Source organism: Pelmatolapia mariae, linkage group LG12, assembly GCF_036321145.2.
Source record: "Pelmatolapia mariae isolate MD_Pm_ZW linkage group LG12, Pm_UMD_F_2, whole genome shotgun sequence".
Lineage (NCBI taxonomy): Eukaryota > Metazoa > Chordata > Actinopteri > Cichliformes > Cichlidae > Pelmatolapia > Pelmatolapia mariae.
Genome location: NC_086237.1, coordinates 25,347,190 through 25,373,728, shown reverse-complemented (window position 1 = coordinate 25,373,728; position 26,539 = coordinate 25,347,190). Strand labels below are relative to the sequence as shown.

Here is a 26,539-nt window from a genome sequence, read left to right as displayed (position 1 = left end):
CAAGCAGTAATGCAGTAATTTGTGTTAAAGCAGTGTAGACTAAATTAAAATACTTTTCAGAATTGGACATGTGTGTATTGTAAATCCTTTTTTGATTGATCATAGAAAATAATCTAATAATATTAGATACCAGGTTTCTGATTTTCATGCTATAAGCCATCATTATCATTAAAACGGCTGTTTACCTTTTAAGTTGAATTAGGAAAAAAGAAAAAACAAGTTTCCCACAATATTCTAATTTTTTGAGATGCACTAGTACAAAGCTGGACATTTACGTGTGAGGGGAATAGATTACCTTTGCATAGATGAGAAAACTTAGAGAACAGAAGAAAAACAGAGCAAAAACAAACTCTATTGGAGAATGATTTGTGTAGTCAGCCTCAGTTGGATTCAATAGCTTGCAGCTCACGGGGCAGAAAATAAAAGGCTACAATCATACACTCTTGTGCTTTTTATACATCTAAATATTGGAACCTCAAGCACACACTAACTAATGTATGCCTCAGTACTGCAGCAGAAAACTTCAACATCCACAAGATCATACATAGCAGTCTCATTTGTAAACTGAAAATTAAAACCAGATACTTAAACAACACTCGCAGTAAACACAAAAAATATACAAGTCAAATGCCAGTACAATCCATTATCCCTCATCTTCCCGAAGCCATATATTGACTGTGAATGAGGCCATACAGATAGAGGAGATAGATCTAAATATTAACAATGTTTTTTTTCTGTTGTTTTTTTTTCAGCCCACCTTGTGTCAAGGGAGAGCTAATCCTTAGCAGTGTTATCGATTCAGCTGCTGGGGCTCATTATTGATTCATAAAGGGTTCACATGGGTAGAAAAAACAAAGATAAAAACAGTGGGAGGGAAACTATAGCACCCTTTTAACTACCTAATGCTGAGGTCACCCCTTAATGAATTACAGCTTTATTGATTTATGATGTTCTGTATCCTTTATCTTGCAAATACAACAAGAGATCCTTTGACTTTTGTTTGTTGTTAATCTGACACCTTAGGCAAAGGTTGCTGAGGTAAGTAAAAGTAGCTATGTGATGTTCTGCGTAAACACAGAGGACTGAAAAGATGTTCGACTCTTAGAAATACTGCAGCATGTTGCACAGGGCCTAATTCTTATTGACTGCTGCTGACTGAAGAGACTGTAAAATGAATGCATGGAACAATATACATGACTCAAACTGTGTCTTTCCATTGTCCATAGTCATTTAGACCCTCTTGGTTGTATTTATCCAGGTTTTAAGATTCCCATTTTAAAAACCCCTTCAAGTAAATATGAATGGATTTTGCTCCGTATTGATTCCAAGGTGAACATCAATTTTTAACCGAATCAAAAGCAATGTGACTTGTCACTTTAACAAAGAGAGAGCGACCTACATGATGTATGTACTTTTTTTTTTGGGGGGGGGGGGGGGTTTATAGAACATGTAACAAGATTAAAGCATTCTCAAAAATAACCACTAATCTGTTAGTTATAGTCGTTGCAGTGATCTCTCTACATATGGTTTCAAAAGCTCTGTTCTTTGGCTTTATAATGTAGCATGAAGTTAAAACCAATCAGTTGGTCGCACAACAGTCTGCTGTAGTTTGGCATATTTCAAAGTAATGAATCTTAAGAGCCTTACATTTAAATATAGTCCTGAATCAAAACCTGATTAACAATGTAAATTTAATGGATTAGTGTACAGATTAGGATGTTAAGTCGGTAGTAATTAATGTGTCAAATATTCCATTTTAAGCTGCTTAACTTAACTCTAATTCTGGTATTATAATATGCATTGTGCCACCAACTGACCTCTGCTGAATGAATCACAAAAAAGGTATATGTGAATACACTATAATATATCCCTTTCTTATAGATTGTAAGTCTGTGTCACACTATGAAAGCTTCCTCACATAGCCATACAAACAGTTACAAGAAGCCACTGATCTGGGCAGAGGCAGAGAAGTACAGACAAAGGAAACAAACAAACAAACAAACAAAAAAAGGACACAGAGGGAGATGCAGAGATGAAGAGAAAAATAAGGACAGCAGGGAACAATTGAAAGGAAACAGCCACAGAGAAGAAAAGAAAATGGGGAAAGAGAGACAAAACTTACCTCAAGCTATCCTTCCTGTGCACAGTCACATACATTTCATACACCCTGCCCTGAGGAACAGCACCCGCTGGAACCAACAAACTGACTCCTGCAGGCGGAAGGACAGAGGAAGCAGAATGAATGAGTTTCATCACTGGATTTATCAATTTCACCATGCACAACTGAGTTATTGAATGTGAAACCCATCATCACTTTATTAAGTAATGAATCATAATGATAATGTTTTTAAAGGCAACCCATGTAAAACCTTGTCTTAAATACTCCATTACAATGCAATATTTCACAGCCTTTGAAAGCTGCTTTTCATCAACAGGTCACATAACTCCACATTTTTACCTGAATACAGCTGCTGCTTTCCTTCATTCTTTTTTTCCTTTAAAATCTTGGTTCATCACTAAATCATATGAATCTGACTGCAACAGTATCAACAAATGTACTTACACACTTAAGTATCTAATGTAGTCAGAGGCCAGTAGAGGAAATATATCTGAATAAATCACTAAAACAAACATTGCCACATATTCTTAACTTTACTGTGATCGCTGTTACTGATTACTGTTACTAATCAGCAAAAGAAAATGATACAACTCTCCCTGTTTGCTGTCTTGTCACTGCACAGGAACGTTTTTTGCTATTAAACACTTGTGGGAAGTTTACCAGAGTTGGGTACAATGAGGTGTCCTCCTTGGCTGTTGAAGGATCCATGAGCAGTACAGGAAGGATCTCGTGTTCGGGCCAAGCTCTGATTGCGAAGGTTCATGGTGTCACTGTTATCCAACAGGGACTGAGTTACCTATGGTGATAAAAGAACAGTAACAGTGATATTAATAAAACATTACAGTATTGTATATGACACATGCTATTCAAATTGGCCTGGCATTTATATAGTATCTTCTAGTCTTAGCCACTCAAAGCACTTTATAGTACCAGCAACATTCACAGTGCTTTATCCTGTGCACTTTAAGTGTTTTGTTTATCTCATACCCAAGAGCTCAAGCTAACATGCGTGTCCTAGGCCTGTAGATGGAAACCAAAGCTCCCAAAGAAAACCCACAGCAGCACAGGAAGAAGATGCACACTGTACACACTTACAAATCAGCAGAGCTACATTCACATTTGAAAACACTACTTTTTGAAAGCTCTGTTACACGTCTTTTAAACAAGAAGAACTTGAATAGATGCGTGACTCTTTCTGCAAACAATGTTAGAGTAACCATGTAATAAGTATCTTTTTTTAATAGACCTTTTATGTGGGCAGGCATTGTCCACCGTTATGCATAAAAGCAATATGCAGAAGCTTAAAGCTATAAGGGTGAATGAGGTTCAAAAATGCATAAGGAGAAAAAGAATGCAATGCGGTTTAAAGGATTGAATTCCTCTGAAAGACCTCGCGTCGGATCACATTAAATATGTAGCCTAAAGCAAAAACAAAACAAAACAAAGAAAAAGCAAAAGCAAAAATCTCATGAAAGTCCAGAGAAGCTTCACTGTGTCAATCTCAGTTTGATTTTTGTCAGGACAAGAATTACAATGGAACTGTAATCGGTCCCTTTTCTTCTAAAATTTGACTTATTGATCAATTATGATCCATAATTATTGATCAGTTATGCTTTTTACTTGCATAAGTTCCTTTTCTGTCCATTATGATGCCACAGGTAAGACCTCCATCTGCCTGGGGACAGGGGTGACGCACGATCACCTTAGGGTGATTAGTAAAAGATGTGACCTCCTCTGCATTTGTTCACCAAAATGCCGGCTGTGAAATGTAAATGAAGGATTTGATATTCACTGTTTTACTCCAGCATCACACAAAGTTGAGAAGAACTAACGTCGCTAAACTAAGGATGAACACGTCAGCCTAAAAACAAACAAAATAAATAATAAAAAAATCCACAAATTACCTTGGCAAGGTCAGTCATTAGACACAGCATGCGATCAATTATAAAAAAACAAAAAAAAAAAGAAACAGATAAAATCATCAAAAGGTGGCAACTGATTTGTAGAGTTGAAAGATGGAGAGTTCAGCCCTCGTACTGCCTGAGGACAGGTGCTGTGATGAAACTGAGCGGTTTCATCTGTATTTGTGACAACTGACTCTAGTATGCATGCCATGTATTTGACAGAGCAGGGAGGGAAAGTGGGGCACTTAGCCGCATGTATACTAATGGTGTGTAGTGTCTTCATGTGACTGGGAAGACATGCGCAGCTGTGCTGTGCTGTAGAATCTCTCACACTGCTCTTGCAGATTAAATACAGACAGGAGGCAATAGCCTACTGTGATCACACAAAATGCTTTAAAGTAGAAAAAAGATAAAAGATCAAGGATATTAGTGTTGGGCAACACTACCTTAGGAGACAGTTTAGACGTGAAGTCTCCTCCGAGGTCATCCTGAGGTGTGACCAGTCCAGAAGAGTTGTATACTTTGATCTTCAAGTTGGGAAGAGGATCCAGGAGAGGAGAGTTGGTCATTGGAATTTTGTCTGAAACATCGTGAAGAGCATACACTGGACCCCGATACATGGCAGCTGCATTTGTCAAGTCTGGCGGAGCAGTCAGCAAATCAGCTAGAGGGGTAAAATTGACACAAGAAGAGAGACAGAAGCACGAGAGAATTTACAACATGGTATCAGAGCGGTTCAGGGGAAAGACAGACCAGCTAAAGTAAATCTATGGTGTTGTATAGTGCAATGTGTGTGTGTGTGTGTGTGTGTGTGTGTGTGTGTGTGTGTGTGTGTGTGTGTGTGCGCGTGCGTGCATGCAGCTGAGGACAGATGTGTAGAAGTTGTAGCAAGATCAGTGAGAAGGAAAAAGGGGGAGTAAGAAGAGTCAGTCAAGGCTGCTGATAAGCTATCAGTGTCTGGGATAATACATTGCTGTACACGGGGGCATGACCTGGCTGCATGAAGGACTAGTCATGGCTGCTGAACAGAGAGACAGAGAGAGCAAGAGACTTCTACTTCACCTCAAAAAACACTCAAACCTCCAGGAGTTAAACATGTGTATTATCAAAACTATCTCACAACACAACAGTTCAGTTTCAAGCTGTGCTATAAGCTCTTAAAACTCTCGTCAGAGTCTACTTTCTTCCAAACCTAAATAACATTAGTGCATATTTTTCAAAACATCACCATGTCTCATAAATAAATAGCAAACAGAGCGACATTCAACTTGTGTTAATACTCATCCATGTATCTATTTTCCACTATTTGGAAAAGGTACAATACATAATATACATTTATGTGATGATACACTATATGAACAATTTTTATGACATTATTAAAATCATCAGACTATGTTACTTTTGAAAATACACTGAATGCTGTCATTTCAATCATAATTCAGACCAAAGGCACTTTGATCTTCGAATAACATTCAGAGCCTCTCATTTGTTTTTCATGTCATTAGTCATCACACGCTTCTGATTTACTACATCTTTCATTGTAGATGTAGTAAGTTACAAAGTCTCCCATAAACAAAGTAACTGTTTAACACACTATATTTAAAAAAATTAGAAGTCTGTCACTTCTAATCAGTAAAATTCAAATGAATAAAAAAAACCCCTATCCTTTGACTTGTATAGTTTGATCTGAGGCTGCAAAACGTGTTAGAGTCTTTGTATATCCTGATGTTTTTACCCTGCTTTTTCTTAAGCTGGCACAGCTGACGTATGCTAATGGAGGAATCTTGACTCTTTTGATGTATTGCAAGCAAACAAGCAGCCCACTTACACACAGAAGCACTGTCATAAATAAAACACTAGTGCATTGTCACAGGTTGGTACTACAAAAGCACTCGCACATGCAAATGTGCCTTGTGTACCAACAACATGAACACTATAAAGCACATACTGATACACACACCATAAACATGTGCCACATGCACTATACATGGGAAGGATAGGTAAGGCTCTCCTGTTGATTTTCTGTTGTGCTTATTGTGAAAAGGTTCATGCACACTACATCAATACTGTATGGTAATAAAAGTGCATGAGACACTGAATTATAGTGTAGCTATAACCACCATAGCAACAGCAGGTTCATGCATGGCTTCTTTAGGATCCATACAGTACTGACCTATTGTTTTTTTAATCACACAATTAACAGTTAAGTAATTACAAATGCTTTGATATCACTCACAGTAACAGCAATGTTTTGTCTGCTAGAATGTTAGCCTCAGTTCTTTTAGATAGTTCTGCTGACGGACATTTACTTAACTTCACCAAAGCCATTCAAGTGAATGTGCTTCGAGCAGCCCTGTAACAGTTCTGTAGAACCATCTTGCTATAACCACGTTAGAAGCACAGAAGCTACCCTAAGGGCAGAAGCACAACAGAGCTTACTTCTACACAAACCCCTCTCAGAAAATTCTGCAAATATTCAAGATTTAATTGGGACTGAGATCACAAGAAGACCAGTCACCTATTAAGGAACAAATCCCGATAATTTTTTTGGGCTCAGACTCTGAAAACCTGTTGTTCTCTCTAAGAGTCCATCCATTCTAATTTTAAATTTCCTTCATTGTCACCCCCCCCCACCACCACTACTAACATATATGCACGCACGCGCACACACACACATCTGTTGCCTATCACTCTCTTCCTTTCTCTATCACCAGGCTGTTTACCCTTAAAGCCAGCGGGTATTCCTGCCAAATCATCCCTGCTGAAATTTAATTAACAACTAACAGAAAGCCAGAGAGAGAGAGCGAGAGAGCGAGAGAGTCAGAGAGAGAGAGAGAGAGAAACACGCTGGGACATAATTCTTCATTAATTGTAATCGGAAATGGTCCCTCAACACAGAGTGACATGCATCCTAATGTTTTACTGATAAAATGTCACCCTGTCTCTACACATAGGAACAAGTTTACCCTTCTCCTGTCCACACACACATGCACAGTCATGCACAACCATTTTAGCTCACTGTTAACCAATTAGCACTGCACACCCTCATCATGCACACTATGGTTTCAATGTTAATGTTCGGCCACAAATGAACACACCATTAAAAAACACCCTGAAATATTTGCAAATATAACCCTTTTCAAAAATGCTTTTCTTTTCTACTTATCAAATGGAGACCATAAAGTGCAGCTGACTATGATGAAAACAGACTGAGCGTTTGCTTAGTTTCTTTTAAGTAATCTGATTTAGAGTGTGTCATTCAAAGTTGTGGACATGTATGAATACATGTCTGGCTGTAGGATCTACTCGCTTCACGTAGGCGAACTTTTACTGCATTTTTGCAGGTCTGTGTTAGGAGATTTTAAATCAAGGTGTTTATGTCATTTCTTTCTACAAGAATAACCCGACCTAATGGCATCTTTGGACTGACACCTGATTAATACAAATTCCCTTCCTCTTCCTGGCTTTTCCAGTAAGCTTTTAACTCTGTGGACGTGTGCGGAGAGGAAGAAATGACAATACAGACAGCAGACAGTGAAATATAGCTCCATTTTAAAAGGAAGATAAACATGAGGGAGTGTCTGTTGTGGCTGGAGTCACATAGCTATGGGAAGACAGAGACATGGAGACTGGGATGAAGGGAGGAGGATGCTGATAAACAGGAAATATGATTGAACTGAATGTGCAGATATGAAGGTCGAGGGGGAAAAAGTGAAGAGCAGAATGAGAGTGACAGAGAGAGACTCTTTGATGGAGGAGAGCAGTGTCAGGTGGAAAGAGATTAATCCAAACCATCAGAGGAAGCAGAGAAATGAAACAAAATGATACTAGTGTCAAAGCTCTAAAGTGGATGGGACACACAACAATATTTCAATTGACAAATGGTCATATCTGTTGTTTTCTATCAGTCTCTCTGTGTATTTATCTCTCTATTGTATCAATCATTGGCTATAGTGATACTCTAGGACAACTTGTAGTGCTCTCTTTGAGAAAGCATAAGGTATGCAGACCCTTGCTGTTAAGTAGGAACTTGACAGCAAGGGTCTGCTAGTCACATTTGTCCGACTAGCCTGAGTAGCCTTCAGAATCGGTTTAAAGTGAGCATAGCAGGGATATTTTGAAGTAAGGTTGTATGTAGCCTGACTGAAACTGGATTTTGGAGCAACCAAGATAGATTTTTCCTCTTTATCCTGCCAAACAGACAGCTCTGTCTGGAGAGGAACTAAAGTTCTCTTCAAAGCCACCAGCCTTCTTTGACAAAATCTGTAGCTTTACATAGAAAAACATGGGAGTTAATGGTCTACCATTGCTCTGATCAGCTATTCTTTGTTATCGAGCAGTTGTATGTAGGTGTTTTAATGTGCAAGTTCGACTCCCAAAACCCTTCAAAACACAAAAGAATACCAAGAAGAATACTAACGCACCAGCTGAGAGAAAGAGAAACAGAGCAGAGATAGATATTTCAGCTTCAGATCCCCACTGGAAGGGACTGTGACAGCATGCATAACAATAAACATACAGCATACATGTCAACTGATATGGATCTTTGTTGTCTAAAATAAGTTGTTTTTGACATTGAGGGTGTGCTGATTGCCATCTATAAGGGTAATACAGTGAATATAAATAAGTACATCACATAAGCCAACTTTAAAGAGTTCCAGCTGACCCTGATTCTGTCCCCAACCATTGTAGTGTTCCTGTTTTGCTATCATTCCAATATTGATGGACCATTGAGGCAGCTGCACAGGCTAAATCATTTCACTGCATTTAAATACCACTTCAAGGTGGTTTATAAAGAAAATGACTGAACTTGCTGCACTGTCTTTATTGTAATACATGTTCTTTAAAAAAACAACATTGCATCGGAGAAGAAGAACAAAATTGCTTTTAAAGTTGTGTTGGATGCATATAAATATATATAGATAGATATATTGTAAACATTCTGTATAGAGTTTCTGTATTTCCCCTCAGAATCAAATGTCAAACGCTCATTACCTGATCTGGCTGTCTTTATATTAACAGACTGGAAGCCTCCATTTAGTGCCGATGTGTCAATGATGTCAGAGTCAAAGTCGCGGTGCGTCTTGCGATAGACAAAGAGCGCCACGATGACGGAGATGACCAGGCACATAATCACTGCGATCACTATCCCCACATAGAGCGCCACATCATCTGTACTTGGGGCAGCTAGAGGGGAACGAGAGAGAAGAAGACCATGTTAGACAGGTATTGATGAATCAAGACCCATTCATACTTTAAATACCTTCTTAGGAGAAACTGTACATCAGAAATGTAAGTGGCTATAAACAACTTAGATAATACTTGTGGGGCAGTAGGGTGCTAACAGAGAATAAAATACTTTTATGAGTCTGTCATTCATAATTTGTGTTTGACAGTTTCACTTTTACCTCATACTTCAATTCAGACTCAAAGGACAAGTACTATGGGTTTCATTTCAATTGAAGCTTTCAAATAGCCCTCCAGCTCGTGTAATATAATAATTTGTCTAGACAGACAGACAAAGACACCTTTCATAAAAAAAAAGAAAATTACCAACTCTTAAAACTTAATAAGGCTGTTAATTATTTTACAGGGGGGGTCCTAACAGCCATTTTCAGTTGTACTCTGGCTGGAACAATGGTTAAACTGTCATTCATGAGGCACATCTTGAAGCAGAAGACGGATCTAAAATTTTAACTGATGGTTGATGCAGATGGTAAAAGGTATGTGACACACTTAAGGATGAAGAGGAGAAGAAATGAGAAAAGGATGAAAGGAAACAAGAGGACTGGGGATGAAGATGAGGATGTAATTGGAAGGAAAGGCAATCTGTGGACAGAACACACATATGGAGAGTGCAAGTGAATAGAAATGAACTGAAAGGAGAGTAAGAGGTTGGCTGATAAAGTCAAAGGAGAGCGAAGAGAGAAGACAGTGAAATGGCGAGGAAAGGAAAGAAGCAGAGGAGAGGAGATAACAGCAAAGCAGGCAAAGGAAGTAGGAATGCACTTGAACTTCAAAGCAGCAAAACAAACAAGCCTACATATTTAATATGAAAGTGCCTGAGAAACTCTTAGTGTACTCTCACTGTTAAAGAACTGCTCATAATCATGTCCTGTGTAGCGGGTGGGAGGGGATTTGTCTGCAGCTATTAAGAAGACAGAAAAGTATAGGAATCCTTCTTTTAATCCACCCTTAAAGTTGAGAGGCAGATAACAGGCTTTTAGCTACAAACAGCCTGAGTCATTTGCTAAAGGATTTGCTGTTGTCGCATCAGAACAAGTTCATAAAGCACGAACTTGATTATGCATGAAAGAATCCTTTGATGGGGCACACAAACATTCACGCTTACACACGCTAACACGCGATACACATATTCACAGAGGAGAGGGCATCTGTGACACTGTTGGTTACTCACTTGCCACTTGAGGGAGCTATGAGCCACTTTTAGTGTCCCTCGAGAACCGAACACGAGGGTCAGGCTTTCCCCCTTTTTTTAAAGTTAAGTTCGAGAGAGATGTGAACAAGGTCTCTCTGGGCACTTTGTTCATTACAAAAAAATGATTCTGACCTTTTTGGCAAACACCACAATGTTGACCATCCCACAAGAAGCAGTGTGATGCTTTTGATCATTTTTAAAACAAAATGTTTCACAATAGAGTGTAGAGACGTTCACTTTGCCTCACATAACAGTAAACTGCATCATTGGGTGTGAGCTTATAGCGTGAATATGCCACTTGTAGCTATTTTTCCTTCTCCTGCCATTTATAGAAAAAACAACGAATCAGTTAACAGAGACAACCTTCTGCAGATCAGTCAATATTGTCCCTGCCTCCACACGAACGGTCTCACTGACTGAATGCTGCTGTCTAGATCGACTTTGGAAAGACCGTGCTTCGTGTGTCACACAAGCCACACTGTGGCAGAGGGAAAAAAAATCATTCATATAATTTGCGTTTACAACCTCCGATCTGTGTTTAACGACAAGATTTACAGCACTGTGGCTGTTTGCTATAGCTGCCAAATATCTGCTCTTCAGATTTAGCACAGACGCAGAGCACCACCTTTAAATCTTCAAAGTCTACCTCAAATAGGCTTTGTGACATGCAGTTTCCAGTTTTCCTTCTGATGTTGCCTGTCGAAAATTCCCCGATGCCCCAACTTCATTGCTGTGTAAAGATGCCCTGTTATCAAGGTCCTTGCAATTGCCAAAGGGGAATAGAATTGGATAATCCTCTTAAGTACCAATTCCCTGATCTTAATTATGATCATCATCATCCCCATCTATTAAAAGAAACTTTATCTTGTGTCTACTTTAAGTTGAAGGTCTAGAACTTCACAGCACATGCAAAGTCAGAAAGCCTCAAGAAGCATCACTTCTCAGCTTGCTATTCCTTATCCCAGTTTCCTATAGTGGTTTGGGACACTTTAACTAGGCTATAGCCTGCTGTGTTCTCAAAATATAAATGTATGTTTGAGTGCATCTGTGTGTTTGTGTGTATGCACTGACTGTAACTTGTTTTATCTTAGTGGACTTAAAAGCCTTTCTTCACTCTCTATCAGTTTATATCCCATCTCCCTTACATCTTTCGCTCCCTCAGTAACTCACACCTCTCTTTGACTCCCTCTGTTTCCATCTGTTTGATTTGTAGATGAATGAAACAACATGTCCCATTAGAGCTTCCACCTGCCTGAATAACCTACATACAACTGCTCGATACCAAATGTTTTTTTTTTTTATTCGTTCCCTTTTTTGTCCTAGATTTGTCTTTTTATTTCTACTTACACATAACCATCACAATATGACAAACTTGCACTTATAAATGGTGCTTAGTGAGACTCATACAAAGACGACCATTTTTAAAGTAAATGAACAGAACTGATTCCAAGTCTACGTTGTCACTTATTTCATAGACTATTCAAAACCCCAGTGTGTCTTTTTTTAATGAAAAAAGACATTTAAAAGAGTGAAAATACACTTTTCTCAATAAATAGCTCAAATTTTTAAAAAGGTCTAAGTAATAAAATACATATTGTGTCCCATGTTCTCTCCCAGTGACAATGGCAATTTTAGAAATATGAAAAAAAGCACTAATGCACAGTAGCTTTTCTTGGGCACTCAAGTTGTCTAAGCTCTCTGTATGCATCTATTTCTTTAGTCTTTCATTTTCATTGTGCTTTCACATAAAACACAAAGTGCTGCTTGGGTTGAAAACTGCCTGTTCTGTAATTCTGATGCTCTTTTGTTGTCTGACTAACTGCATAATAGGCCACACTTTTCTGACATGATTGTGACTGAAAAAGGAACTGAACATGGAACATGCGCGCTTCTGACTAAACGCAGATGACTGAATCACATGTTTGGACGCCTGTGTGTATCTAAGCATCTGTTAGCACAGAATAACAAAACAAGCAGCGACAGAATGAGAAAAGAGTGCAGTCTGACTAAGGACTGATAGATGCACACCGACATTCACTTTTATGGGTCACAGTGAATGCATAGACAGATACGCACAAACGGACACGTCTATCTCCTGCGCCTTTTCTCCCTTACCTGATACCCCCTCCCCCTGCACCTGACAAGCAGTTTCATGTTCAACACAATCACCAGCACGGCCAGCTAAATTGGATTTAGATTAAAAATATGTACCTTTCAACAGAAAGACCTGAAATGACTTAAATAATGACTAAATCACCTGGGAAGGAAGACAAACATTTAAACACCTCATCTGTGATGTTCCGGCAAGTGCTACCTGACAGCCTCTCTATAGAAGACAGAATCTTCTAAAGGTCAGGAGACACACACATGCACACACTAATAATAATATATAGGCCACACACATGCACACACGCACACACACACAACAGATATACATGCAAGTGGTTAAAGATTTGACAGTGGTGTGGGAATGCTTGCTTTATACAAATTTTGGAGGCATTAGTGTGCTCATACAGTTGAACTGTTGAGACATAACTCCCATTTGGGGTCTAAAAATGTAATTTTGCGAATGTATTTCCAATTGGTAATGCTTTGGTGGACCTTGGTATTTGATTCTGATGTTAGATTTTATTAAAGAATGGCACAAAATGTAAAATATTTTACTCGTGTAGTTGTTTTGCACAATAGTTATACCTTAAATTGTACATGTTTATTTTGTGCTCACAGTATGTGTGTAATGTCAAATGCGTCTTAGCTGCAAAGCCAAGGTGATTTTGCCAACGCTGCTTTTTTGTTTTGGGAGCAAGATTTGAGGGACTCATTGCGTGTCAGTAATAAAGGGCATCATAGCTGCTGTAGCTGAACTGACTTTATCTCTGAGGATTTAGTGACATGTGTGGAACCAAATGCACCAGCCAGTGTTGGCACTGTACACTACACGTGCTTACATGTGAACAAACCTGAAGACCCAGGAATTTGGAGCAATTATACACAGACTCAGTTTTACATCCAGTCGATAACACACATGGGCTAGCGGAACGGAAGCCCCGGTTCACCATCACTCAGCACGGATCACTGTCTATCAATTGGCCCAGCTTTTTGTCATTCTCGGAGTCTGTCCAATCTGCCACAGCGAGGATTTAAAGAAGGGGGAAACAAGGATAACTCAGATTAACTCATCTCTATCTTTTCTGTGATCTGCATCCAAAGCAGAACTGTGGACAATCACTACTTGAAACTCATTCAACCTGCCTTTTTGATCTTGTTTGGCACAAACATGCGGACACCAACACCAACTCCTGGCAGATGCATCGGTTCTAAGTAACTGTCAGGGGTGATTGAAAGGGGGAGAGAGACAGTGAGCAGTCATTTCTAAATGTGTCTGTGCTTTAAGAATGGTTGGGGAAAAAAACTTAATGGTTAAAAGTGTCAAGAAATAAAATATGGAATCACTCGGAAGGCAATAAAGCCAGAAGGTGTAATTCTATGACTACAACAAAGTTTGCAAGGAAAGTCATTAGAGCTCATGCATTCTTTAACCCTGTAACACAGTGTAATTGCTGATATTTAATGAAGTGTAACTGAATGGGACACTATGACCTCTCTCAGTGTATCCTGGCCACAGTTATGAATAATAAAATACTACCAATCTCTCTTTTCACACGATGGCTAAATCACATTTTCACAAAACAAACAAGGTACGATACAAATGCATAATGAAGCTGTTCAAATTATAATAATTTTGCTGACATTTGCTATTTGAGCTTTTCAGCCTCTATTTATGAACCACCCTGAGATAAGAGCTGATCAGCCATCAGCTGTCCTCCCTTGTGAAGCTGTCAACAGTGAATGCAATGCAACCATAAGGAATGACAAGGGATTTCATTGTAAAACCTATCAAAGGTGTGACTGACAGATGTTGTTAAGGTAAATCTACTCTGTAAGTTATTAAACCATGGCTTCTTGGTATAGTGGTTTACGTATTCACCTAACAAGGAAAAAAGCCCAGGTTTCACCAAAGAGGAGTCTGAGATTCTTTTGGAGTTGCATCAGGAAGGGCGACCAGCGTAAAAATCAGCCAAATTAAACAGAGTAGAGCTACCTGTTGTGGTGACACCCTGTTAATAAGGGAGCAGAGAAAAGCAGCTTTATTGGGGGCCTGGATTTCTAATCAGAGAAAAATGGCTGAGAAGGATGTTTTGAAAAGAGAAATGTCAGCACCTGTTCATAATTATTTAGTCTCTTATTTGGCTTGGATGCTATGGCAAGTTAAATTAACTATGAAGGGGAAACTAAAATAATAATAACCCAAAAAAAGAATAAAAAAGAAAACAAAAAAGAAATTACTCATATACTGTGGGCAATAGGACACATCAGTATCAGCACAACTATACTTATGAAATATAAACTGGATTAAAAAAAACTGTCAAAAATTAAATTAAATGATCAAGCCACAACTGTAATGATACTCGGGGAAAGCAGGATCAGTTTGGTGATTGGTGGCTCTCAAAGCCTCCCATAGCTTACGTTCCTGCCTGCATTTTTGAATGAAACACTGTAACAATCTGTTAAATGAGGTATGACTGTTTTTGTCTCATTTTTAGCTCTCTCCATGTCTTGATCCATCTAGGACTAGTCATCTAACAAAGCACCGTAGGATAAAACTGTTGCAGCAGAGCCTGAACGAGAGTCATTAGAACACATAAGAGAAACACGTAGATCGCTTTGAAGATAAAACGAGAGCCCCTGCAATGAGAAGTAAAAAGCAGAGTAATAACAAGTGGCAGAGGTCCTTTTGCCTCTCGCACCTCTCAATTTCTGTCTCCTTCATTATCGTGTAGTAAATTCCGTTGTTATATAAGTAATAGTAAGTGAGATGGAAAGAAAAGGGCGGCTGAAAATCAAAAGCAGTGTGGAATAAAGAAGTAGGATAGCAAGTAAAACTGATTAATATATTTATTAAATCCTGTCATTCATTATTCATTCTTTTCATTACTCATTAAGAAGCACCCATACCTCTTGAAATAGTAATACCCTTGCCAGGTAATCTTGTGCCTTCCTGTAAATTATCACTAAAGGAGAAGGGGTCGATTCAGTAGAACTGATTGAAAATCTGAACTAGTTCGGGGTCCATAGCTGAAGCGCACTGAGCTCTATGAGGGCCAATAAGCTTGTAAACACAAAGTAAGTGTTCAGAACGAAGGCAAATTGCCTACTTTGGCAATGATTCAAAGCTGGCTGGCTACTCTCCAAACGGCAACCGCTGCAACAAACTCACAAATTGTGAATCAAGTAAACTGATGCTGAATCGATTCACTGCTATAAGACAAAACAAAGGAAAGAATCGAGTTAATGAACGGAAACTGTCACTGTTATGGGGTAGTCTTTGCAAGAGGTACCTCCTGCAATCGTGGAAGGCTGGTTATGTCTAACTAGATGTCCATTACAAGACAAATACAATGTAAAGCTACACAAAATAAAAGCATGAAACCATGTTTCAATGCATAATTCCATAACCTTAAGTCTGCGGGTTAACTTTTTTGTATGATGTTGTATGTAGAATCTGTCCACTGTTTCTGGTTCAGTTAAAATGTACTGCAATGGCGTCAAAACTCTGCCCATAGCTAGAACTGCTCATCCTTCGAAGATAGATTTTAATTATACATCAGTACAGTTTTGCAGCATTCGCTTGTAATTTAAAGGATGGAAACACACTGACATGCACACCCAGAAAGAAATGTAGAGGATAAAACTGTAAGTTAAAACCTGTAAAGTAAAATCTGTATAGGGACCAGTATACAACAAAACAAAGATACCACCACTATTTCCTTTGTCTAAGAGCAGGGTTACATTTCAGAACTGCTAATGCTGCTGTCTGTAGACTTTACTGTGCTTTCAGACTTGCTTGATAAGCACAGCAAGTTGATTGTACATCAAGGCAACAGATGTAAGACATCAACAGAGCTCTTATCCAGTAATATAAAATGACATGAAACAATAAAAGAGAAAGCATGAGCCAAAGGTCAATGCTCAATCAAAGAAACACTGAGATGAGTAAGACAAAAGAAAAATGGATGGTGGTAAAACAGAAAACATTGACTTACATCGAATTCCCAATTCATTCTTTTCTTTGGACTCAGTGGACTTCTGAAACAATGAACCTTGGGATGGGAAAAAGAAAGGGATGGTGGAATGATGGATGAAGGGAAAAGAAAAACAAAACAAAAAGTCAAACAAAATGAGACCAACATCACAGGACACAGACCTTGAGCTAGACTTTTTTTTTTTTGTTCTTTCTTTAAAATCGAGGTTGAATGAAAACATACAGACCACATTGAGACTTTCATTGTGCATCAGGATTTTCACACAAATCTGAGCAGTAAGTCGAAATGTGGAAAGACTGCACCGGCTGTGAAAATCAGTGTACTCTGAGCTATGGTACATGCAAGTGGCCTAAAGATGGAACTGTTAGCTATCGTCAATCAAGATCATTTTTTCCCCTCTGTTGATGTTCCTCTTTGAATTTACTTTGAATTCGTAGATATTTGTGCTTATGGTGAATGCTATGGATTATAACAGGGTGACCAGCACTGCTTGCTGAATGGCAGTAGCACTTTTAGTCTGACATCTGTTTCAGCTCTGCTGCGACAAGAACAGATGCTTTACATATTACATTATATATAGGTTTTGATTTAATGGGCTCTTAACTTTTTTTGTATTTTCTACTTTTTTAAGCTCTTTCTGTACAGTTTTTTTTTTAAACTTTCTGTGGCATTTTTTCATGATAAGGTCTTCATTTTTATTTTATAAGAAGCTACACTGTTTCCCTGTGTCTGTTTCCTGCAACACAACAATTTTGAAACTTTTGGGATTAAAAAACTAAATCTTATCTTTCTTATCTTATCATGAAGAAGCCTGGATGCATTCAGTTACTGCTGTGTCATTCTGAGTGGTTCACTTAGTTGTGGCAGACAGAAGGTCTATGACACAGATAAACCACTCATGTACTGATGTATAATTGAAGTGCTGGTGTATAATTGATAAAGCCAACATAGCTACATGGTGTGCTTAAAAGGTTCTTGCCAGACCAGCTGATCGTGGAACACTGATTCAGCACTAAAAAGCGAGAAACATTGGCGAGGTTAAGTGGGGTGACAAGCACATATAAACAAACAGCAAGACAAATGACAGGCTTAATGTGGTGTTTTGCTTTAGCTGTACAGGTGGGCTGGGCTACATAGCCCAGGAATTTATGTTTTATATGTGAATTTGCATGGGCGTAAGACAACAAGCAACTGGCTGCATTTGGTTGACTGCAACAAAATGTCACAATGATTAACATCTGAATCAGTGATTATAGTAGCAGCAGCACGCTGTGATAAAAATGTATCATACTTCAATTATAAAGCAATTGTTCAAACAAATAATAACAATGAAAATATGGTGGGTGTAAAATGAAGCTTAAAATGATTCAGAAAGACCCAACACGAGCACGATGGAGAGAAAAAACAGCACAGTGGATGAGGGCAAAGCTTTTAAGACAAGGAGCAGAAAACAGCTAGCATGCTGGGTTAGAAACAATAAGACAATGTAGCCACAATAAGAAGGAACAAAAAGGGGAAGAACAGGGCTCTCAATGGGGAGATGGGTTGTTTGATGCTGTGTAGTACTTGCTGACACTGCTCATCGTTTTGCGTGATACAACTCACACCTGAGTGTTTTATCCAAACACTAGATTACATAACTGCCAGAGCCTCCGGGTACTTTTAAGTACAGTAGCATCCGCATTCATACACGTGTGTGTGCTCACAGAGCAGGCAGTGAGTAAAATATTATGCACTCAAGGATGCCACAGTGGAGGTCTGAGTGAATCCGTTCCAAGAATCCTGATCAATGTGTCAGAGAAATGTCAAACGGCCAGAACATATAAAACAACACAAACGGCTCCAAAACCCCTGAAAGACTGAAACACTCACGCATGCATGCGTATAACTTAGAGATAAAGAAAATAAAACAAACAAAAACAAAGAGAAGTCACTCCATGCTGCAAAGAAATAAGGTCAAATGGATTTATGCCTCTCAGGGTTGAATAACTTTATAAAAAAAAAAAAGCAAGAGATGGTAGACGCTGAGAAACAAATGGAAAGGAAAGGTGTTGGTGAAGAGCGACCGAGAAAGAGAAAAAGAGGGAGTGTAGAGTAAAGTATGGTTGAGCACCAAGTCAATTACAGACCACTATCTAAAATACTGCACCCCCAGCACAAACACTGAGAATAAATTATCAGACCTGAAAACCTCCGAGTTACAATTTAAAGTCTTTAAAGGCAGCAAATAAGAACTGCCCTGCCATACTAATGAACTGTTTTGTCTGCTTAAAGGCCACATTTTAAAAGAGCTGTCATTCATAAACCAGCAGGAATCACTCCACGCCTTTCAAATATACCACAAATATAGTATCTGAAAAATGCTTTGCATGCAGAATCTCCTTCTAATACACGTTCATGGATTACTGTTAATGCATAGAAAACAGTAGAAACATTAGTGCTGGCATAAACCCATCTTTGTGCAGCCATTTAAAAGACAGGAAATCAATTACAGGAAATGAACCTAAGCTTATACTTCCCTTGGTTTTATCCCATATTCTGGGGCCATACCTTATAGGCTGCAGGGAATCTCTTAGATGGATTGGAGTTGGATATACAATACACCATGGTGCAGCTACAGTAAGATTTGTCAATACTATGCCTACTGCAAAGCTTTTTTAGGGAATTATATCATATCATTCCATTGCTCATGGCATACCCCATCTATTGAATCATCACTACTATTCACTCCATTCTTGCTGTTGAAAGAAGATGCTCGCGCAAGTAACAACTCCAGCTGGAGGCTTTTGTGTTCAGTGATAAAGTACATATATTTTCCCTGAAAAGAATCAGAAATGCTTCACTGAGAGTAAATTTAAGTACATTTAAAATGATCAAAACCTGCAATAAAAAGCTCACTTATTTAAAAAGCACTTTGATGATAAAATTCAGCAAGATGATGACATTATGTTAACATGAACATGCATAACATAACCAAGTGATTCAGGGAAAAAAAGAATAAAAGTTGAGGTATAATTTCTGTAAATACGGCACATCTGAACTGCTGTTTAGCAATCCAGATATGTGTTATCTCTGAGACTGTAAATGGACTGCTACTTGCTGAATATAGCACATTTCTCCACTAACTGAGCACTCAAGGCAGTTTTTACTACAAGTCACATTCACTCTGTGCTTTATTCCATGCTGCTTTAAAGTGCTTTTCTAACTATTGTGCACAGAGTCACACTCTGACGGAGACATTAGGGCTCATTTTGGGTTCAGTACTCCAACCAAGGACGCTTTGAAATGTGGACTGAAGAAGCCAGGGATCGAACCATTGACCTTCTGATTGGTGGTCTACTTCCTGAACCGTAGCCAGCTGTAACAGTAGCCTAAGCCAATTACCCAGCAGTAAGCTACAAAAAGATATTTTGTATGTTCATAACCCATACAGTCAGATTATAATCTACAGTTTAATTAAAGCTTTTTTGCAACTCTTGTCTCGATCACAGTTAGATGTATCCTGGGACACCTATGGTACGCTGGCTGAGACCATGCATTTGAACAGGTGAGGCTCTTTTCTCCTTAAAAAGAAAACAATTAAGAAAAAAACTTGAAGGAAAAGTTCTGGTGTTCAAATGCACATGTCGCTGAGTGGCCCCATGACCTGCTGGTTTGGTCCAATATCATTGTCAATCTACAGTATTTATCATCATGTTAATTCTAAAGTTTCTTAGTTTTTGTGAATCAACTCAAGACGAGCAGAAAGATTCTCCCTATTTTTATCGATAAGCCACAAATAATTTTCACAGCTGAGAAAACTGAGAACTGAAATGTGAAAATGAGTCTGTATGTCTGCCTTTCCAAAACATTTATACACTGTTATGCCCCTGTCTCACTCTGTAGTATGTTACATGCTTGTCTGCCAGTTACTCTGAGCACATGGAGTAAGAAGCGCCATTCTAACAAATCAACAAACAAAATTACCTCCATCTTGGAAAAAAGCTGCTGCTGCTTGTAAGATTATGACTCAGCCCACGTTTTTCATGTAATTTTAAGATTTGTGATTTATGATGTCAGAAGTGTTTGGGGGGGGGGGGGATTTTGATGATTGTTCCACATCATTATTTATCATTACTTTCCTTGTGAAGCAAGTGTTTTTGACTGAGGTAATGGACATGAAAGTGGAAAGCGGAAGGTTAATAAAGTCATTCAAAACCCTCTCATAAATCTCCACACAAAGGCAGAAAGTGGAGGGCTGAGAAGGAGCAAATCACTAGCTAGCAGACAAAGGTATAAAACTAGAGGGGCGGAGAGGAAAAGGCTTAAAATGTTGACATAAATGTAAGGAACAGGAGGATGAACGGTGAAATGAAGGAAGCAATGAAAGTAATGAAGAAAAAGGAAAAAGAATACTGATGAAGAGAAGCTGCCCAACTGCACAGGTAAGAAACGGTTTTTCCACATATGTTTAAACCAAATCAGGAATCAATTTTTTGACGAGACTGCAGATAAAAAAAATAAAAATAAAAAAATCAATAATTTGCCCATCATGTCAGCTTTTTTAATCTCCAAATATTGGTGTTGCTATCTGCCTTAAAAACAGTATACAGAGCAGGTATTTTGACTGGTTTAAATTAAGCTATTAATTGTCTTCCTAAGTTTCACTCACCCTGGCTTCTGTTCATGGGCAAAGGTTTTTGAACACATTGTCAACAACAAATGGCCTGGCTTATTAAAGGTCAGCTCTCCGTAAAATCAATTCTTATCAAAAACAGACACTGTAAGACATTTGCTTGAATCGGCATACTCATTGCTCATTGCAAGATGTGATATGTGACAACAAGCATAGATCTCTCAGTGTTCTTCGAGAATCAATTTCATTAACTTAGCTTTGCACATATAATGTGCTAGTATACCTGATAAATTGCAGTTTGTAGTTTCTACAATAAAGAGACAGTTATGTTGAATATTGCAATTGTATTTCTATTCTTAATTTTACCTATAAAATGTGGAACTATGATTTTTTTTTTTTTAATGGATGGATATGATTTTCAAAATGAACCCAGTAATGGTCACGTTACACTTCACTCACCATGACTTCTGCCTTAGGCTAAAAATCTGACCATGTGTCAACATTCACTGGTCTGCCTAATTAGGGTCGATTCCTGCACAATCAATTGTTATTTGAACCAGACACTGCTAGACATTTGTTTAGTTTGGCCTATTCATTGTTCATAGCTATATTTAATATATGATACACAATGCGTTTAGAAGAGATATGTCAGTGCTTCCGAACCTTATTTATCCACTTACTTTGCATACAGAGTCCATCAGTACAGTTTTGAGACTGGAGGACGAGACCCTCGCAGTCCTTTCCACCATTCTTGGGAGCGGGATTGTTGCACTCCCTCCTCCTCCACTGTGTACACTCTGTTCCACAGGCTGACCACTTGCTCCAATCTGTCCAGACACCATCCACTAGAGGGAACGGACGGGGACCACGGGAATGAGAGACGGAAAAAAAGACGAGGGTTTAGAAGGGGGAGACTGAAGATAACGGTTTCAATTATTTCCTAAACACTGTAAAATGTGGCATGGGAGAGTACACACATAAAAAGACAGAAATTGAATGCAGAAGCTGAGCACAGGACAAAAAATAGCCCAAATGTATACAGATACAATATGCAAGGATGTATTATGGAAAGAAGTATTCTAAATGAAACAGTGTTGAATAGAATAGAATACCAGTGCACAGTGTGGTGCAGGGCAGTTTGTGTATAGCCTGTCCGTCACAAGGCAGTCCTCCATTGAGAGGGGCAGGGTTAGTGCAGCTCCTGGTTCTTTTCTGGAAACCTCTTCCACAACGGCTGTTACACGGAGACCACTCTGTCCATGTCGACCAGCCCCCATTCACTGTGGAAACAGAGATCAGTCCCTTAATGAATACAGTGTTTTATCCACTTCTTAACTATGTAACGCCCACCCTCTTGAAGATACCATATTAGCAAGGGTTTCTGGGTATCTGTGTTCCACTCATCCATGTGTCCCAGAGCTTGGCGCTATTATATTGAACATGATTTGGAACGATAGGAATCTTAGGGCCTAGTCATACAGGCCTAGAGATCAGCTGGCAACCACTGGTTGCTAAGGTGGTGCAGCAACCTCCAGCAAATACACTCTCCAACCAGCTGGGAAATGCACATTTTCCTTAGTGACTGAAGATTTCTACAGCTTAATACTGGTCAAAATGTAGATACAGTCAATAAAATAAGTTGAACTCAATCTTTATGACTACTTGAATCAAAGAATATGTTGTAGATTGTCTGAGATAATTTAAAAAAAATGATGATGATGCAATCCGTGATTTTAATATGCCGTTTTATTGAACTGAAATAATTATCTTAGAGAAGGCTGCATGTGTCTGGAAGCTGAGTTGAAATTTAAGCAAAAGAGCTGGATTTTCCTGAACATCAAAACTACACAGACAATCTGCATCCCTTCAACTAGCCTGCAGCTACTGCAGCATGATTTTCCACTGCTGTGTTTACATTCAGAAATATTCCCACTGAAGGGCACAGACTGACACAAATATGCAAACACATTAAGTTGTATAGCCAGCTAAACACATGTTAAATGACCAGTTATTGTGGTGCTCGGAAATTGCTTAACCTGGTGTAGGGAAAAAAGAGTGAGAGAGAGAGAGAGAGAGAGAGAGAGAGAGAGAGAGAGAGAGAGAGAGAGAGAGAGAGATGAACTGCTGCTAGATGAATCCTGCAGTTTGTTTTCCATGATTTCTTTGAAACTCTTCACCTCCTTTCTTTTTGCCTCATGCCTTTTATTTGTGCTGCTGTAAAATGCATCTGCATCCTCCTGTAATTAGACCTGGCTGTTTCTTTGTTGTTTAGCATTATTGTTTCTGTGTTTCAAGAGAAAATGTGGCAGGACAGTGCAGACAAAGATAAGAGCAGACTAGACAGGCAGCAGGAGAGAAATCAGCTATAAAGTTAGAATGAGAGAGAGTTGGCATCTGGAGGGGTGGAGTGGGTAGAAATTCCACTGCTGCATCTCGACAGCTCTGTCTCAGCCCAGTGGGCAGTGCCCACTCCTTGCCTAAGACCTAATTAGAAATGAATCATCAGAAAGTAACCAGTAAATTCACACACAGACACTTTTGTCATGCATTTCCTTCAGCTTTTAGACTTTTTTCTTCCTCACTCAGTTGTTGTCTTCCACTGTTCTCCCCTACCCCACCTTACCTCTCGCCCTTCTTTCTATAGTTGCTTCATTTTTCCCCCCCCTCCTGTGTTTTTTCCACTACTGTTTCACCTTGTCAACAGTGTCAGCCAGGCCCTAGTGGAGCCGAGAAGATTGAACCACAGATTGAACAATCTATTTTTGTAAGGATACATCAGTGTCAAACCACTCCATCTCTTGCTGTCTGTATCGAACAGGCACACACGCTCAGTTATTTTGATTGAAACACTCCTGCTGGTGAATGGAGTCAGTGTTATATTTTGAGAGAAACACTGCGTGTGTGTGTGTGTGTGTGTGTGTGTGTGTGTGTGTGTGTGAGAGAGAGAGAGAGAGAGAGAGAGAGAGAGAGAGAGAGTGGGGGGGGGGGGGGGGGGGGGGAAGGAAGAAAAATTAAGGTGTATGAGGCATGAGCCTACACCAAACAAACTCTTTCTTCTCAGCTTCTAGACAAAGCAACACTAGAAGAGAACCAGAAGTTTAGCGAGCTATTTAATGATATTTTTGGTTGTTGATTTTCACAGCTATTATTATGCCATATGCTGCTTTATCTATGCAGAGCTGGGAATCTTGGCAGAAAGTGGGAACATGTGGAAAGCCCACATGTTCTAATTTAGAACTGAAGGCAGGATTGGAGGGCTTTAATTGGGTGAGGTCAAGGGTGAGGTGAGAATATCAAGACAATCGCAAAGAGGAAGTGTTGGCACGGCAGTAGAGCTAATTTCACATGGCAGATGGGGGCTGGCTTCGCTGATCAGAGACTTGATATAACTGAAGATAGCATTAAAAAAAGGTGTCATGTCATTATATTTCTAACATTAGAAATGAAAAATTTAAGAGCACACATTAAAAAAATTTATAAGCCAAATCCTATTGTTACAGCTTTTGTAGCCACACACACACACACACACACACACACACACACACACACACACCCCTACACACACAGAAAGACATACCGACAAACTTACCATAAACAATAACGGTCGCTGTAGTGCTTCGTCTTTTGGCCACTATATTCTTGGCCACACACGTGTAGTTGGCTGTGTCAGAGAGACGCGCCTGCTTGATGATCAGGTTGTGGTCAATAGTGATATAGAAGTTTCTGTCCTCCGCCGGGTCGATTACCTCTTCATTCTTTAACCACTCCACCTAGGGGACATTCAGAGGGTTAATGGAGGTGAGGACAATGTCTTTTCTACACCAATGATAGGCAAAGAGACGTTTTACAGAGGACAAGTTTATTACTGCCATGAAGTCAAATAATTTAAATTTGACAAGATATCTAGTAAGTTATAGCGACGCCTTTTTTGCAACACATACTCCCTGTAGAGGAAATTATAAGATTAAGTTCAAATCTTCTTTTCATAACTGATCCAGAGGATAAAATAAGAATACAAATATTAAAGCTTTCTTGGGTTTAATCTTGTTTTTAGAAACTTTTAGGAGTGATGTAGGACTTTGAAAGCGTGCTGCTGTCATCTTTTTTGATGGTTCAATGAAGAAAAGCTTTGAGAACATGCCATATTCAATAGTCAAAGGAAATAAATAGATAAATAAACAGCTGAAGGACAGGACGCCCGTTAGCGGTTCCCTAGTCTGTCTTATGATCTCTCATGCTTCATCTTATACTGTAAGTAACCCAAACTGCTCTCATGAATAAATCCTTGAGATTACAGATTACAAATTTACAAGCAAATTAATGTGTTTTATGAGGCAGGATACAATAATAAGACTGTGATTGTGGATAATGAAATACCAGGAAGCTGCTTACGCACCAAGTTACAGGAATTAAACACTTGAAATCTGAATGACCCTCACTTACAGTGGGCCCTTAACAACAAGGAACCCTTGGGTGGCTGTAAAGAAAAGGAAAATGCCCGAACATATGCTTTCGAAAGGTACTTTGGGTGAAGGGTAGGACAGCGGGAAACTATTCTATTTATGAGCCTAATCAGATTTCCCGAGTGCTGTATTTACTGGACCAAACCCTCATAAATTCAGCCTGTCCAAGCTTTGTGGCAGGCACATAAATGTCCAAGCTGTGTTGTTTAATTCATGTTGTTTAATTTCCTCCTCCCTTCGCATTAGGAAATGGATATCTCAGATGCAGAAAAGAGGAAATTCATTGTTATTCTTCAGTTTGCCGTTTACTCACTCTCCACAGTTATTCTCAGTTTTTCCACCCAGTTCTGAATCAGATTCAGTAGTACTCTTTGGTCATGGGGTGCCATGTAGCTGTGAATTCTCAATCTTAAGTGAGATGCTGTGTGACCTTTCAGCTTCCATTACAACATAAAGGTTATACAGAGAAAAAGACTAAGCCAAACGAACAAAAACATTTATTTACAGTCAGACGATAAGCTTATCCTCATACTGTAAAGGTATAAAACAATGTGCTCTTTTCTACACAAAGGAAAAAATCAATAGAAATTACATTTGCTGCATAAAACAGACTATTTGGATCTCTTTTTATTTATGATATAAGAAGTGCTGTGGTCACAGGAAGCGATGATTTGACTATGACTTATTCTGAAGCATTGCCACAAGAGATAAAAATTATTCAATAGACTTAATGTAATGTAATACAAATTAAAACATGAAATAGTTAAGTTAAATAGTTATGATCTACTGCAGAACATGTATATACGTATACATACATGTGTGTAATATGCAGAAATATTCCAGTAAATGGTCCAAACATGAATTCTTTTATATATTTATATTTTCTTTGTATCCT

General features: G+C 38.9%; 1 protein-coding gene across 3 annotated transcripts in view; it reads right to left on the bottom strand.

The window, feature by feature from the left end:
• Positions 1–26,539, bottom strand: part of unc5ca (unc-5 netrin receptor Ca) — a 188,665-nt gene that overhangs the window by 14,953 nt on the left and 147,173 nt on the right. For 2 of the 3 annotated variants that reach the window (XM_063489539.1, XM_063489537.1), the window contains exons 5-12: positions 24,771–24,951; positions 22,294–22,461; positions 21,862–22,026; positions 16,567–16,623; positions 9,019–9,210; positions 4,470–4,687; positions 2,780–2,915; positions 2,123–2,210 (exon numbers count right to left, since the gene is read on the bottom strand). In XM_063489539.1, coding sequence (XP_063345609.1) covers positions 2,123–2,210; positions 2,780–2,915; positions 4,470–4,687; positions 9,019–9,210; positions 16,567–16,623; positions 21,862–22,026; positions 22,294–22,461; positions 24,771–24,951 — 1,205 coding nt within the window. The remainder of the gene's footprint in view (positions 1–2,122; positions 2,211–2,779; positions 2,916–4,469; positions 4,688–9,018; positions 9,211–16,566; positions 16,624–21,861; positions 22,027–22,293; positions 22,462–24,770; positions 24,952–26,539) is intronic. The other variant, XM_063489538.1, reaches the window with a different exon arrangement.